The 16,964-nt window shown below is 27.2% G+C and overlaps 2 protein-coding genes across 3 annotated transcripts in view; one reads left to right on the top strand and one right to left on the bottom strand.

Annotated features, from left to right (window-relative positions):
* Nucleotides 1-362: 362 nt before the first annotated feature.
* bc10 (BLCAP apoptosis inducing factor bc10) lies at nt 363-6,646 on the bottom strand. Its single transcript, XM_075369530.1, has one exon. It carries the CDS (start codon nt 6,267-6,269, stop codon nt 6,027-6,029), a length of 243 nt encoding a protein of 80 aa, XP_075225645.1. The 5' UTR covers nt 6,270-6,646; the 3' UTR covers nt 363-6,026.
* A 92-nt stretch (nt 6,647-6,738) lies between these two features.
* LOC142326815 (uncharacterized) overlaps nt 6,739-16,964 on the top strand; it is a 45,913-nt gene continuing 35,687 nt past the window's right edge. The window contains exons 1-2 of one of the 2 annotated variants that reach the window (XM_075369528.1): nt 6,739-7,089; nt 15,086-15,248. In XM_075369528.1, the coding sequence (XP_075225643.1) occupies nt 6,863-7,089; nt 15,086-15,248 (390 nt within the window). In that variant the 5' untranslated portion in view covers nt 6,739-6,862. The remainder of the gene's footprint in view (nt 7,090-15,085; nt 15,249-16,964) is intronic. The other variant, XM_075369529.1, reaches the window with a different exon arrangement.

The raw sequence follows: 16,964 nt of genomic DNA, 5'->3' as shown, positions 1-16,964 counted from the left end.
AATGATATTAATTGTGGAAATTTAAATGATCCAGTGAAAAGAACTGCCATCAGTTGTGGAAGTTGGAATAGCATCCACAGAGTAATGACAAAAATTATTTCTATCAAAAGCAAAGTATAGCAAGGATAACTATAGTCATCCATTTTATTTATTACACACACACACACATACATATATATATATAGTGAATGTTTAGCCTGTCTATACAAATTATTTTGGCATTATAGTGTTATTGTTGGCAATATAGTCTTAAAAATAATAAATTTATTTAAATATCACACATAATTAAATTGATGAAGCTTATATTTAACAACTTATAAATAAATTAATAAAAGGGTAAAAATGAAAAAAAAACACAAAAATAATCTGAAATATAAAATTTAATTAATAATATATAAACAATTAATAATACATAATAATAATTACATCTGAGGAAGATAATTACAAAGAGGAAGATAATTGACATACAAAATAACACATTAAAATTTTAACTGACAAGACGGGAAAAATATAATTTTTTATACTGTGCTTATTTACTAAAATATGCATTAAAATAAACATGATAAAAATAAAATTTTATTAAAATATATCTTATTACAATAAATACTTTTCAAATTCAATATTTACACCACAGGCAATTTATATCATATCCAATATGGTACATAGTTTTTTTTTACATTTATTTACAATCAAAAAATTTATAAAACAAACATATTTTATGTTTTATAAATACATAATATAAATATTTATGTATAAATATTTTACAATTAAACATAAGAAGACATTTTTATTTTATCATTGTAATATGTACAACATTTCTTTAACTGAAAGCAAAATTATAAATGTATACTAATCATTTATTTTTATTAATTTCTACTGAATTGCACTTTTTTTGTAAATTTGTCCTATTTTTTAAATTTTTATATAGCTCAAAACGAACTATTTTAAATATTATGTTATACAGTGTTTTCTTTTTTCAATTTACTACCATAGATTTATATTTTTATAAATGATTTATTAGAGTTTATGAAATTAAATAATTTAATTATTTTTTTGTTAATGCAAAAATAAAACAATATTATTACAAGATAAAACAAGACTTTCAGTTCTTAAATTAAATAACAAAACATTGTTATGTAATATTTATCATCTTAAAATTGAAAAAGAAACACAATAAGTACAGCCACAGACACATTATTACAGGTGGTAAACATGAAACACAACCTCTGCCATGTTTTGGGTGTAGAAATTATTGAGCGATAACAAAAAACTGATCAAATATTGGTGTCATTTTTTTCTTATAATATTGAATATTAAAGGCAAACATCAATAAATGAAAAAGTAACAAAATGGAGGAAATATAAATTGTACCAATAAATCAAACATATTGGATTTCTTTAACACATCTTAATTTTAAATTGCCAACAAATGAATACAGTTTTATGATTTATACTATTTACCTGGCCAATATTTCAGTTCTCGTAGTTGTCTGTAACTGATTTTCTTGTGTTTCATCTAGTTTTAACTGAGATGATTATTTTTAAAACTAATACAAAGATAGATGTGTAAAATACTGCAGAAGGGGTCAGTTAAAAAGAATGAATGGTATGAGAAGTAGATGTAAATATTTAAACCATTACATCCAAAAGTTAACTTTAAATTATAAAAATATGCACTTCTACATGGTTGTTATTTTATTTTATTCATTGTCATAACCCCATCACAACACTCTTCACTGTTGCAATAATCAAGGAATTATGATTTCATAATAAATCATAAATCTGTTAGTGGATGGAAATTATATTGCCTTCACTAACAGTTGATAGATATACTTAAGTTCAAGTATGCTTTAAAAAAGTACTTAATTACCACAACAATGTAGAAGTAAATATAAATTAAGTTATAAATAACAAACTATGTTATTTATATCTTTGTTATAAATATAAATGTGAATTAAGTTTAATAACATGCGGTTATTAGGAACAAACATTAAACTTTTAATATAATAACAATAATCATGCAATACTGTTTTTATAAATTAATTTTTTACTTGAAATAAGTAAAAACTAATATTAATTTACAGCTATAAATAAAAAATTAAATAACATTAAATGAAATGTAATCATATACTGAAACAGTCCTGCTTAGTGTAAAGGAAAAAAAACATTCACAATCTTATCTTTTGAGGATATTTTAATGAAAATAAAATAAAATTCTAATTAACTGATTAAGTACTAGTATGTACTTATCACTAATGTGTAGTTGTACACGCAATAGTAGTTATAGTTAGCACAAATGTGAAAAATATAATCTACTTCACATTCAATGTATAGCTTTTAAAATTACCAAAGCACACTGTAATCAGAAATGTTTTTAAAAAAATGATTATTACAACTTTAGAAGAACCAACAGTGCAAGTTAGTTTCTAACGGCAATATTTTCTAAATATTACTTTACTACGAAATAAAAATTCTTGAAAAAGAGTGTATATGAATTATATATGGTAAAAATGTATGATAAATTACCAAATATTATTAATAAATATAAAAATATAGTAAGTTTTGTTACATAAAATAAAATATGATACTTATTTTTTAAGAGCACTTGTATTTTCTAAAATTTACCACTAATAAATTTTTCTGTTCTAAATAATTTATTTCTAACACATATTTTTATAATGAAATTTATTTGAAAGCACATTTATTTTATTGCAATAAAAAAAAATCAAAATTAAGCTATTTTTCTTATTTTGTAAATTTCACAATATGTATGTTACAATATGGTATGTTTCTTTGAATACTAACACCGAAACTAAATTTTACAAAATAAATTATATACAAATTCCTTTAATATACTAATGCATAATCTTGCTTCTGACATTTGTGCTAATGATAGCCAACCAGTATAATTATTTGACATGTATGTTCACTAACATACATATTCATAATAAGTAACTGAAGGATACATTATTTCACTGTTAAAAGACACAGATTAATACCTGATTTATTAAAATCAGTCTGTGATATATACTTTAAGAAAAAAAGAGCTGAAGCCTACCACAATGTCAAGCAAAGAATCAGTGTAATAGAATAAATTTTAAAAATTAAGTATGTTTTCATAAGTAATCATATTAAATGTAGCAAATGTATCTGATAGGAAAGGTGTAATATTTTCTTTTTGCTATTTCCAGAAGATGCAAGAATTCAAAGCCTACTTTTTCCTTACAATGAATGTTATGATGGTGATATTATTAATAATTCTGTATTCTGATTTATACAATAATATTTAAGTTTTCATAATGTTTAAATTTATTACAGTGCAATAAAACAAATGTACTTAGTGTTAAATTGCAGTTTCAGAAAATTATCTAAAACTAACTATCCTTTTCTTTCAATGCAGTTATTAACTTTCTCAATTGTAAAATTTCTGCTCTCTTTTAGTAAATGAGTCTTTTTCTTTATTAAAAATGTATTTATCAATGTTATTAGAAACTCCTGTGACACTGCTGAAAGCATCTTCCAGCCTACAAAAATACAATGAAATCTTTTTATATTTGTACCCAGCCTCTAAATGGTCTACTACATACCGATATGAATAGCCATTAAACATTTTACATTTTCAAGAACAACTTTTAAAAAACCAATAAAATACACATGCATAAAATTACAATTTAAATTATTAAACTAATAAGTTGTTAATACATCTATTAAAAGAAACAATTTACAGCTTTAAATCATAATAAATTAAATAAAGAATGAATCTCTTTCATTTTACAACATAAAATTTTACCCATATCCATTTGTTACTAAAAACACAAAATGGTAAACAAAATAAAAATAAGTTCAATCAACAGAGAAACATTCCTGACATTTATTACTAAAGGAAAAAATGGTAATTAATGTACTAGGCAATCTACTGCTGTAGTTAATTAGTTCTTTGATGGCGCCACTGAAAAGCTAGTTGAAATAAGAAAATAAATAAATAAAATTGTAAATATAATCTAACCAAACTTAACCTACATTCGCTTCATTCACTAGACAAGGTTAGCGAGCGAAGCGAGCATTGGTTAAGTTTGGTTAGATTATATTTATAATTTCATTTATTTATTTTCTTATTTCAATATAGTGTTTCAGTGGCACCATCTAAGAATTAACTAACTAACTACACTGATAGATCACCTACTACATTAACACCAACAAATGTTATTAAAAATAACATTATAATAATATTTATATTGTTGTAATATTATATTTTGAGAATTTTTTTCTAGTTAAAAAATTGATTGGTAGTTTTACAACAATTTACATTTAAATGTTGAGATTTAATAATATGATTAAACAACATTTATTTCAGTTTTTTATTATTTATTAATGTCTTTTATTTTAAGAAAATGTATTACTTCTTTAATCTTTTTTTTTTTCTATTAGGCCTAACTGCAACAGAGAGCCTAACAACCTACTACGACAACTGTTGATGAGACAAGTATAAAGGAACATGTTATTACATAATAACTATTATTTGAGTAGTAAATATAACAGCTATTATTAAAATTATTCATAAGCCCGCATATGCTTGGAGTAAATTTTTTGTTAGCAAGCCAATGTAGACACTAAAGTGAAAAATGTTAAATGACTCCTTCCCATCAATTTTCTTGCATGTGGATGCAAATGATATCATCATTTGAGCAGGCTGAGAACATTTTCGAGATTGTTTTAATAATCTGATGTTAAATAAGTTTTTTTAATTAACTACTTTTAAGCTGTATAAATTTTTTAATGATTAGGAAAATTTTAATTTATCAGATAACCCATAAAAAATAGTTTATGGATAAAATTACTTAAGACAACGAGAACTCAAATCAACAAATAAAAATTTAAATATACCTTGCCAAATTAAGTGGAATAATGTATGCTATTTCTAAAACTTTAGAAATTACCACAATAGAAAATCAATTTTCATTTTCAAAATTGTTTACATAGTAAAATCAGTTATGTATTTTATAAATAATGTACTTAAATATAAGTTCCATCTTTGAAAATAAATAACGCTGATGACAACAATGATAATTAATTACATGATACATTAATTACTGGTACATATTTCTATATCAACATTATAACTAGATGCTTTACAGACTAGCACAACCAAAGTCTATTGAGTAATAAGTAATATTAAAGTAAAAACAGTCTTAAATAGAAAATTTAATAAAAAATTGGTTTCACAAGAATAACCAGTGGTTTCACGGAATAACCAGTGAAGTGAATTTTATATAAAATAAAATATACTTCTATTGAGTTTTATTAATATTCAGATTCCGTTATTTAAATAAATTAATTAGATATGAATATAAAAAAAAACCATTAAAAGTAATCTGAAAAGGAATTATTGCCCAAGATTTGTATACACTAATTTCTCAATTTGCATACATTAAGATATGATGCAATTTTATTATATTTTCATTTCAGGATAAAAATGAGACTTTTATCAATATTAATTCAATAAAACAAATTTATCCTACATAAATGTAGAATAACTAAGTACTAGCACTACTTTTAATGATATCTAGATACCAGTGATTAAGCATAACTAAAATTTTGATCATAAATTCTTAAATTGCAGTAACTAATTCAATAATTCTTTGAGAAACTTTATAATGCAATAAAAATTGCTGTCAGATGACATTATTATTTGGTTAACATACTAAAATTCTGTGAGTAATTTATTTATTAAAAATATTTTTAGTATAATTTGTAATACTCACTTTATTTCAGTAACACAATAATTTATGATTTGTTTTAATTAAAACACAAACAAAATTAAATTCAATTTGGTTTCTTTATGTAATACTACAGATCAGATTGTTTTTATTTTAATCCCTTTGTAGTTTAACGACACATACAAAATTTGTCTATGTTTAATTAAATTCTTCATGAAATATTATGGCTTAATTAAAAGTTTCATTTTAAGTTCAACAACCTTTGTTAACAATAACAACATAAAAATATTTAACTATGTATATTCAACCATCAACCATTTTCACATTGCACAGTATCACAGCTGCTGCTCCAAAACAAACAATTACCGACACCACTGTAACAAATAAGAAATACTGCTGCAAGAAATACTAAACTGCAAATAGTGCACGGTTTTCGTTCAAGAAAAAATCCTGTTAAATATAACACCATAAACATCACATGAGTTTGCAGAAGTGCTGGATTCACAGGTTTCGGTATTAATAACACTGGTATAAGCCACTGAAGGCAATACATTTTTGTAACAAATCGTTTATTGAAGAAAAAAAATTATGTAAACAGTAAGCTTTATAAATTTAACATAACAGCAGAAATTTACCATGATACGGATTTCAGAACAGCATAACCTATATTACAAAACAGCTGATGAAATTGCTCTGCTTCGTTGACAGTTCTTTTACCAACTGCATCATACATATATTCCAATCCAGAATTTTTCTTGAAATTAAGTAGTAAAACCAAAATGAAAAATCATTAACTAGAAATACGCATTATATCAAATGACTTTAGAAATATGCTGATAAGTTAAACTTTTATTCGAGCACGTAAACGGTGAAACACATACTCACTTAACAAATAAAGATGCAGAGCTACAGTAATATGTGTTTCATAAATGATACGTAGAAGTAGACTGTGTTTTCAGCTTTGTTTTCCTTACTACTTATACTTTTAAAAAACAGTAAATGTACATTGGCAGACCTGTGGATGCCTGAAGAAAAATGGAGTGGGCGTGACCGAGTTTGGGAGCTTATTGGTTACTGAAGTTTGATATTTTAACGTAACAGACTCATCAAACTGTTGGGTTAAGTAAGCACTTTTACTTTAATAATATGGATCTAGGCCTAGGCCTAGCCGAAACTATGAAAAATATTGTTGCCAAAGGAATTCAGACTGAAATGGGTGCTCCCTATCCAAACACAGGTTATGTTACTGAAAAGTTGTATATGTTGCTTCAGTTATATTTACAAAATAAAGGATGGAACCCTTCAGTTGAGTTGTTGCAATGCTTTACCGAATTGAAAGAAGCCTCTATGTTGCCAAACGCTAATTATTTGCAGTAAGTAACTTTACGTAATAACTTTCACGTAATTGGTGGGTTACTCTTTTGATGAAGTAGATTGTAGGAATTAGCCAGTGTAACAATTTATTTAATATTTTTCTTGTTTTTTATTAATTTAGTGATAGAGAGAAGGCCGTATTTACGTAAAAATTTTTTGTTTACAAATTTACCTCAATCAAAGTACTAGCGCATTTTTTCCAGAAAACTTACCAGTATTTCGGTCGAATAATATGGGATTGGAAGTGTTGGTAATTAACGAGTATGAGTATGTTAGTTCATTGACATTTTAATTGGTTTTTGTTTTCGTTGTTATAGAAGCTTATTTCCGTGTTTGTATGTATTAAATGATTTTTGATATATTTCACAATGTTTCAATGAATATTTACCTGAAATCTGCATTTGTTTCAATTGAAAACTATCTAATTACACATACATATAATCTTGAGTAATTTAAATTAGTCTGTGTTCCATGGGTAATATTCAGGACCTACAGGTAGTTATATAGAATTTTGTATCTTCTGGATTTTTTAGGTTGCAGAATGCCTTAATTCCATGCCTAATAATATACTGTTTGGAATTTTTTGCTGATTTGAAGATTTAATTGTCATACAGTTACATAATGCAAACTATACTATGCTATTTGTATGTGCTCCATTACGTACTTCTTTATTATTACGGTCTTACCCAAAGAATAAACAATATAAATATTGTTTGTCTCTTAGTAGTATCTAATCCTAGTTAGCTTGGTTGAACGATAGACATATTCATTATAATATCATTATAATACATTTGTTTATCACATTAACACAATATCAATTGTTATATTGTCTAAAACCATCCAACACTTTTTTTATTTACTATTGCATTTATTATAGTTAATTTGTAAGAGCTAAATTAATATCTTAATAAATTTTACTATGAAGTTACACTTTATTGATTCCTTACGTATGCCTAATTATATAAAAAACAGGCCTAGATAATTCTTAAAGTAAAATATTAGTCAAAATTAAATTTATGTAAAGATTAATTACCCACTTTAAAAAAAAACTGATTCTGTACAAAATGGTTCAGTAAAGATTTAAGGTTTTTACAATACCACTGATATCAATACAATTACATAAGATTTTTAAAATTTTTACTGGTGATCAATATGTACATATCAATCTGCCCTGTGTTGCTGGTAAATCCATAAAAACATTACCATCTGCTTTCACATTGTCATATACATTATTTACCCAATGTTTGTATTTTCAATAGAAATACAAATGAATCCAGAATGATTTCAGAATTAAAAGCTATGATATAAACCACTGATGTATGTTTTTGTAACATAATATTCAGTCAAAATTTAAGAAAGAGGATGCCCATAAATGCTCTGAAGAATAAACAAAACCTTTCTTGATACGTGATTGTTTAATAGTTACAATATCTCCATCATGTTAAGATACTTTTTTAACTTTAACATCCTGTGTAGGGATTTATGTGAGTTCATAGCAGACAATCTGAATTGGAAGTTCCCTAATTTGAACTGATTTTAGGCAAATTTTTACACTTTATGGTTGTGATTGTTTAACATGATACTTAATATATAAATATTTTGGTTGCTACTTTAGTATGCAGTCTACCATCATCATTAGGTCTGCCAGACCACGGTACATGCGCTCTACTATATCATTATGTAAACAATTGTATATTTAATGTTTAGCTGAGGTTAGCAAGCAAAGCGAGTGTAGGTTAAATGTGGTTGACCCACTGGGTTGGTGTAGTGGTTAACGCGTATTCCCAAATCAGCTGATTTGGAAGTCGAGAGTTACAGCGTTCAAGTCCTAGTAAAGCCAGTTATTTTTACATGGATTTGAAAACTAGATCGTGGATACCAGTGTTCTTTGGTGGTTGGGTTTTCAATTAACCACACATCTCAGGAATGGTCGAACTGAGAATGTACTAGACTACACTTCATTTACACTCATACATATCATCCTCATTCATCCTCTGAAGAATTATCTAAACGGTAGTTACCGGAGGCTAAACAGGAAAGAAAGAAAGAAAGGTTAAATGTGGTTAAGTTATGTTGATATTGTATAAAGTTCAGCATGTGGAAATATGTTATATAACCAAACTTAACATAATACTTGCTTTGCTTGCTAACCTCATCAAATTTACATTAAATATACAAATCGTATATAATTTATAACATTAGTTTACTGTTTAAAATAAATTAGGTTGGACAGTGCTACTTTAAATCTTATGATGACTGTGGACTGCATATTATAGTAGCATCATACTTTTGTACAATCTTATTCTTTTCTCTTACTTTCCTATAATTTACCAGTGATGATAATTCTTTGACAATCTAAATGGTCAATTTTTTATCTAAAATAATTTTGTGTTAATGGATTTAGTTTTAGTGAATTAGTTTTTAAAATTATTTTCTTGTTTACAATTGCTATTTTATGTCACAGATTTTACCATTAAAGTATCTCATCTATTACTTAATAATAATTGAAAACCTATTGCTATCAGTGCAGAAAATATTTACATAAGAGTTTGAGGCTTAATAAAACTGTCCATACATATCTTTACTGTTATTATGTTGTGTTATACAGTTTAGCAGCATAGAATCAACCAGAAAGGATACAACTGGAACTTAGAATCCGAAAAGGTCATTTCAATAAAGTGATATATTCTTAAATAAAATTCCCTCATAAATTTACATATAGAAGTATATTTAATCAAACATTATATTCATCAATTTAAAATAATGAAGGTATTAGTCCTTTATCTCGTGTTTGTATGTTTTTTATAGATCCAAAGGTTGTGTATGAAACATAATAAGTCAAGTTATTTTTTTCAACTATACTTGTTTCGTTCTCTCTATGATAATGCATCTTTAAAAAATGTAGTTAGACTGTCAGTTTGTAATGTCTTCATTTACAAATGCTTATACCTTTATCATGAAAGATATCTAAATCTTGTAAAAGTATACAATATCTATGCTAAAGTAAGTGGTTTAGTAGAGAAAAGATATACTAAATGTGTTAAATTATAGGCATTCAGTAATAATTGTACTGTTTATGTTTTTCATTTTTGTTTCTTAACAATGTACGTGTGGACTGGTATAGCAAGTGTTCGTTATGTAATTTGTAATGTCAGCATACCAAAACGATGAGGTTAGGGTATCAACATTTTTAATACATACTATAATACATATTATATTATGATGTAACTATTTAGTTAACCCACTTATAAAAATAAATGTAATATTTGGTTTGATTTATACTAATTTTAATTGAAAAAAAAAATTATTTGTGCAATAAAGACATTTTTATTGTTTTACTGGTTTCAAGGTTTTCTGTTTCCAGTAAATCAATCATAATAAATAACAGTAAATAGTTTGCTACTCTGGGATCTGAATCATATTTATTTTAATTAAATTATTTTCATGTTAAATGTTTCATTTTATATTTAACAGTTTGTTGTTAACAAACTGTTAAATAGTTAACCTTCCACTGGTAACATAAATAAGAACTGGGTTAGGTATAGCAACTGGTATAGCAAGTTTTCGTCATGTAATCTGTAATGTCAGCATACCAAAACTATGAGGTTAGGGTTAGTATCAACATTTTTATAAATACTATAATGCGTATTATATTATTATGTAACTATTTAGTTAACCCACTTATAAAAATAAATATAATATTTGGTTTGATTTATACTAATTTTAATTGAAAAAAAGATTATTTGTGCAATAAAGACATTTTTCTCCAAGCTGTTTAAATAACAAAAAAACAAAATTTTAATAATGGAAATTTATTAAACTAAAACTACATGTATAGAAAATATTTTAGATTGAAACAATAAAAAGAAACATACAAAAACACTTTATACTAATCTCTCTCCGATGGTCTGGACATGTTGGATTTCCATATTTTGTGCAGGCTGTTTTAATTTTCCAGTGTTTTATTGTAGGACAAATTAAGGACTTTGGTTGCTTATGCAATTTAGCTGGGAAATTCTGTTTTTGATCTTTAGAGAAGTCTTTGTTAAATTGAAAGGCAAATTTGTTTCAAGACATCATCAAATATGTGGTTTGCAGAACTGATATGCCAGATTTTTCAAAAATACTTTTTTTTTTAATTTTTGTTTCATTAACAATTAAGATTCAGAGCATTAATTCCAGCTCAATCAAGAATGCCGATAAACATATGAAGGGGCCAGCAATGAGTACTAGTGAAATGCTATATGTGTGAGCCATTTTATCAAAGACGTTTACTCCACCTGTTTTTGAGTTGTAGCACTCAGTAATTTTGGGTTTCTGTATATTTTCATTTACATCTTTTTGATTATGCATTGTAGAGATTAAAATAGCTGATTTTTTCTTTTTTGTAGTAAATAAATTCATAGTTGTTTTATCATTGAAAGCAAACTCAGACGATATGATACTTTTTGATTTGCTTGGAAGGAAACATGGTGAAATATCTGCATTGTTTTTGTGCAAAATTTCAACAAATGTTAAGCCATGATCATTTAGCATTTCATTTGCCAAGAGTACCGACGTGAACCAGTTATCACAAGTGATATTTCAGTTACTTCCACATACTAATTCTGAGAGTGTTTTTGCATAGTATCTAGGAAGGCTGTCTTTAGTAGGCCTATTTCACTGCTCCTTCCCCACATACGGTATGGCATCAATCATATAAAATGTTCTGGCATTGCACATTGTAACAATTTTAATGCTGTACTTATCTGGCTTTGAAGCAATGTACACTCGGAAAGGGCATTTTCCTCAAAAATCGAGAAGCTGTTTGCCAATTGTCGGATAAGCATGAGGGATATATTGTTCTCTGCAATTTTTTATGAAAGCTGATCACAGGTTACGGATAGGCAAAAACTTATCAGCCCTATCTCTAGTATTTTTGTTGTCAAATCTTAAACAAATAAGCAAAAATTTAAATCGCATTGCAGAAATAATAAGTTTGTTTTTGGAAGAGCATACACATGTTTCTTCAGTACTCAAATGGCCATCTTTTCTTCTTCCTGCCATGTACAATAAACCTAAGAGTGTTTTTATTTTGATATCGATTGTTACGTACAAATCTTTGATAAGCATAATTGGCATGTCTTGCTTCTATTTTGTTATTTGTACTGCACTACAATATCAATAAAATTTTTATCAATAAGTAAGTTTAGAGTATCAGTTTCTGAAGTAATATTTGCATGCAATTTAGTGTTTGGAATTTACACTAAATTCCTTAGAACTATCAGCACATAAGTTGGCACAAAAAGCTACTAGCATTCAACAAACATTTTGCTCAGTACTAGGTTGACTGAAAACATTGTCAGTTTAATATAGATGATATTTATAAACCAAAATGCATAAGATGCTATTTATTAAAATTCGTTTAGTATCCCAATTATTTTAAAGTACTTTAAATAATTATTTTTTCTACTCGTTTTATTGTTGTATTACTTTATTGCTCGCAAATTCCGAAGTCGCTGCCGTCAGTAGATTCTAAAGAGCTCATGTCCAATTCTGAATTCACATTCATCACAAAATTGTCAAAATGCACATCATATAAATGTTCATCCTCGATGTATTTTTTTTTCAACGTTGACAACATGCTCGCAGACATTGCTCCACTCAACTTCAGATACTTCATGAAATTCCTCTTCGGTTAACTTAAGAACATCGACATAAAAGTTGTATTTCTTTTAGCTACTTAACTCTTCACTTGACTAAATCATTTCAATGGCATTTAAGTCAAGGTGATAAGGTGGCAACCGTAGAACTGTGTGACTATAGTTTTTGAAAATGTCATCTATTAGAAATTACTTTTGATTTTCTTTGTGTAATTTTATAATATCATATAATTCAGTTTTTATCATAGCAGGATAACAATTCAGTTAATTTTTTGTTTGGCTAATCATTTTATCATATTGCTTTTTAAAGAGTTAGAGTTAGTTAATTGGCTGCCAGATTGTTGTGATACAATGCATTATCTATTACAATGACTGACCAAGGTGGCAAGTTGGGAAACACTTTTCCATAACCATTTCATGTACTTTTCGGAATCCATTGATTTGTGATAATCTCCTTTGTTATTTGACTCGTACATAAGTAAAGCATTGTTAATGAATCCTTTATTACAGCCGGCATGAACAATTATTAATAGTGAGCCCTTGGATACTGGTGTTTTCAGTTCTTCATGAAGATTTGTTGTGTCTACCCACAATTTTGGTGTCGCGTTAGTATTGTGAATGTAGGTTTCATCTGTGTATGCAAATCGGTGCTCCTTCTTCACGAAAAAGGGAAATTTTCATAGAAATTTTATTCTTTACATTTTAATGTTGTGCCATTCTATCAGTATTTTCCGGTTGTCTTCTGTTTTTTCACATCTAAATCCCATTTTCCGTAACATTCTCCTCAAAGGTCTGTCACTCCGTTTGAAATTAATTTCACTTTCATGAGCTTTTTGCATAATTCTCTTCACAGTAGGAACGCATTTTTCGGTTACATAAACTTTATTTATTAAACGCCTCAAAGCATCCGTGACAAACGAATCTAAATTGCACACGATACTGGGGCGATTTACATGTTTTTTCAGCAAAATGAACATGAATGGCTTCCTAGTTTCTTTTGATTTCCCTTCTGCTGTAATTCTTTGGACTGTTTGTTTTGATACTTTTATCACTTGAGCAACCATATTCAGCACTTCAGTTTTCCGCACTATTCCAGCTCCAGCATTGTTTTGTAAAAAGAAATTGTAAACATTAAATATAATTTCCCTCGCCTGACTATGAGTATTGCATTTTTCCTCCCAACTTGAGCATTTTAAAATAAAATAATTGTATTGAAATATTAAAAATTTAAATTACTGAATTTATGCCAAAGCCTTAGATGTAAACAACACAACAAATAGTGAAAATAAATCACTAACAGCTATTCACTTCATTAAGTAAAATGTACACCGCAATAAATGTTTCTGTAATAACCAAGAATGTAATTACAAGCGATGTGTGACATGATTCTTCGCAGTGCAATGATTAGAGTTTGATTAAAAATAATAAAATGAAATTCTTAGAATTGCATGTTGTGTTTACAACAATCCATAAATAGCACATTAGTCATGTAGAGTCATGAATGATTCTACCATTATTAGTTGCTATTCAGCAGGAAGTAGGCCTAGATCACAACATCAGTATATAATTTAGAATAAAACTCAACAATTGCATACGCTAGTACAAATTTATGAAACCTGTATCTTATATGTTACCATACCACAAAAGACATAAAAAATGACAATTTAATTTCCCTGTATCAGAGGCCAATGCTTGCAAAATGTTGGTACATAGGCTTTCAATCCCTGGACCAACATGTGTGCCAGTATATTTAATTGTGTTCTACATGGTTGAACTGGTGTAAATGACCATTTATTACTAGTTTTACCTTTTATTATATTTGAAGTGGATGGAATTATTACTTCATGATCTGATGAATCAGGTTCTATTTCATCTTCACAGTAATTCAATACTTTAACGCTATCCTCTTTAGATGACGATTGATGATCAATCGTCATCTAAAGAGAAGATAATGAAGGAACATTATCTTCTTCATCACTTAACTCATTTGTAACAAAATTTGAAAAATTTGCATCGTTTACATTGATAAATTTCATTTTTTTAACAGACACGTGCTGACAAACTCCATTAATATGGTAACAGGGGTGATGAACACCCCAAACACAGTAAAACAAACAGAAATAAGTACACACAACTAGTATGAAGGACATTAACTAAGAGTGAATATTCTAAGAATAGAATTTGTAGAACAACATATTCAAACGAGCAATAATACCAACAAACAATGCAACATTATCCCTCACTGGGGTGATGAAACGCCCCTGTTACTGGCGGAAGGTTAAACTATTAAACTGTTTGTATTTAACAGTTTTGTTTTTGAATATGTAATTACTGTCAATTTTGTACGTTTTAGAATGATGGCAAACAGAGTTACATTGGATTCACAAGGTCGTCTTGTGCTAAGAGAAAATGGTAAAATAATACTACCATTTGAACACTTTGCGAATGCGGTAATGCTAAAACATATGAATGGACCTCATGGACTTCACTTGGGAATTGAAGGCACTGTTCGTGCTGTAAGTATCTTTTTGTTAATATAATTATAGTAACATTAATTTTTATTTGTAGATTTGTAAAACTCATTTATGTGTTTTTCTTTTTTAGAATTAAAGTAAAAATATTCTATTGATAACTTATTCTTAGTTTATGTGTTTGAGGCTGCTTTTTTAATTTTGATTATAATGTATATGAAATCACGATTCAAATATCATGTAACAAATAAAGCTAATGTTAATGAGTTATTGTTATATATCGTATTGTTATTATTCTCCGATTTAAGTTTTTAAATGTCACTTTGTTTCCTTTTTTGTGTCCAGTATGGAGTGATATTAAAGTGTGGAAACTAAATCATTTTTTAAAACTGAAGGATACTAGGAAGTAGAAACAAGCACAAATATATGTACAAAATTCCTATGTTTTAAATCTTTGTCCATATTGAATCAAACTTTTTTTTTAACTAGTGAACTTTAATAAGGTGAACAGGTGATACAGGATTTTAATGTAACATTTTATAAGACAAATGATGAAGAAAACTGTTGTTTGATAAATGCCTTTATTTTTTATTTATAAGCAATCAAAAGTTGCAAAAATTAAAAAAATTGTGGTAATAATAAAAGGAGGTAAAATAGTTCTATAACTTTTTTATTTCATAGTGCCTTCAGAATTACATCCGGTAACAAATTTAAACTGTTGGGAGTTAATTGCCCAAGTACTAATAACAGCCTTCACAATAATAGATAGTGCTAATAATAATAATAATAATATAAAACAATAATTAATAATTTACAATACTGTTACAAATTAATTGGCTAGGTCAACTAATATTATTTACCTTACTTTTATCATTGTATTTAAATTTAAAATTTAATTAAATTTTTTGTTCCTAAATTATAATAAGTAATTTTGAAAAGATTTAAACAACTTAAAAAACAATTTTTAATTTTAAAAATGTACTGCAGATTAAGAGTAGTAATTCTGACATTACTTTAGAATAATGCAATTTGTATTATATTACAACAATGCAAGTTCTCATTTTAGGTTCTTATAAAAGTACAGTGTTTGATTTTCTCTAAATTAAATAAGTATTGGAAAATTAAGTTGTAATGGTTCAAATATTTGTTATGTAATACAAATTTTATTATTGTCTTCATTTAGTTTTATTAAATAATTATGAATCCTTTAATTGAAACCTCTGAGGTCACTCTTTAAATGATTAACTGTATTGATGATGTACAGATTCAACAATAGAATAAGGCCTTTACAAGAGGTATGTGAGTTAGAGAACTTGTACCTAAATTGAAGTATTGTTTATACTGAATTGCATCCCTCAACCCATAGGCAAAGCATGAACACTAGGTGAAACAGAAAGGTAAAGAATAGAGGGTTTGAAATGTTTGTTACTAAAGGATGTTGAAAGTTCAGTGGGTAGATAAAATTCCAACTGAAGAGCTCTTTGGATGAATAGGTGATGAGAAAATCTGTTTATCTCTTTGGTTAATTGATCATGTGTTGAGACAAACATGTTTAGTTAAGTGTTATGAGGGTTGTTCAGAAAGTTCTCAGCCTGAAAAAGGCCAAAAACTTTTCCTGATGGCCTCCTAGCCATTTAATCTGTGGTAGTGTTGCAAATTATTTATTATTGTGTAGACTTCTTACTGTTTGGGTCATTAATTCCAACATTAACTGTTTAAAGTTTATTATTGGATGTAATTCTGAAGGTAGTACAAAATATA

This window comes from Lycorma delicatula, chromosome 6 (genome assembly GCF_047948215.1).
Source record: "Lycorma delicatula isolate Av1 chromosome 6, ASM4794821v1, whole genome shotgun sequence".
Classification (NCBI taxonomy): domain Eukaryota; kingdom Metazoa; phylum Arthropoda; class Insecta; order Hemiptera; family Fulgoridae; genus Lycorma; species Lycorma delicatula.
Note: the sequence above shows the minus strand (reverse complement) of the source record. Positions and strands in the feature narration are given on the sequence as shown.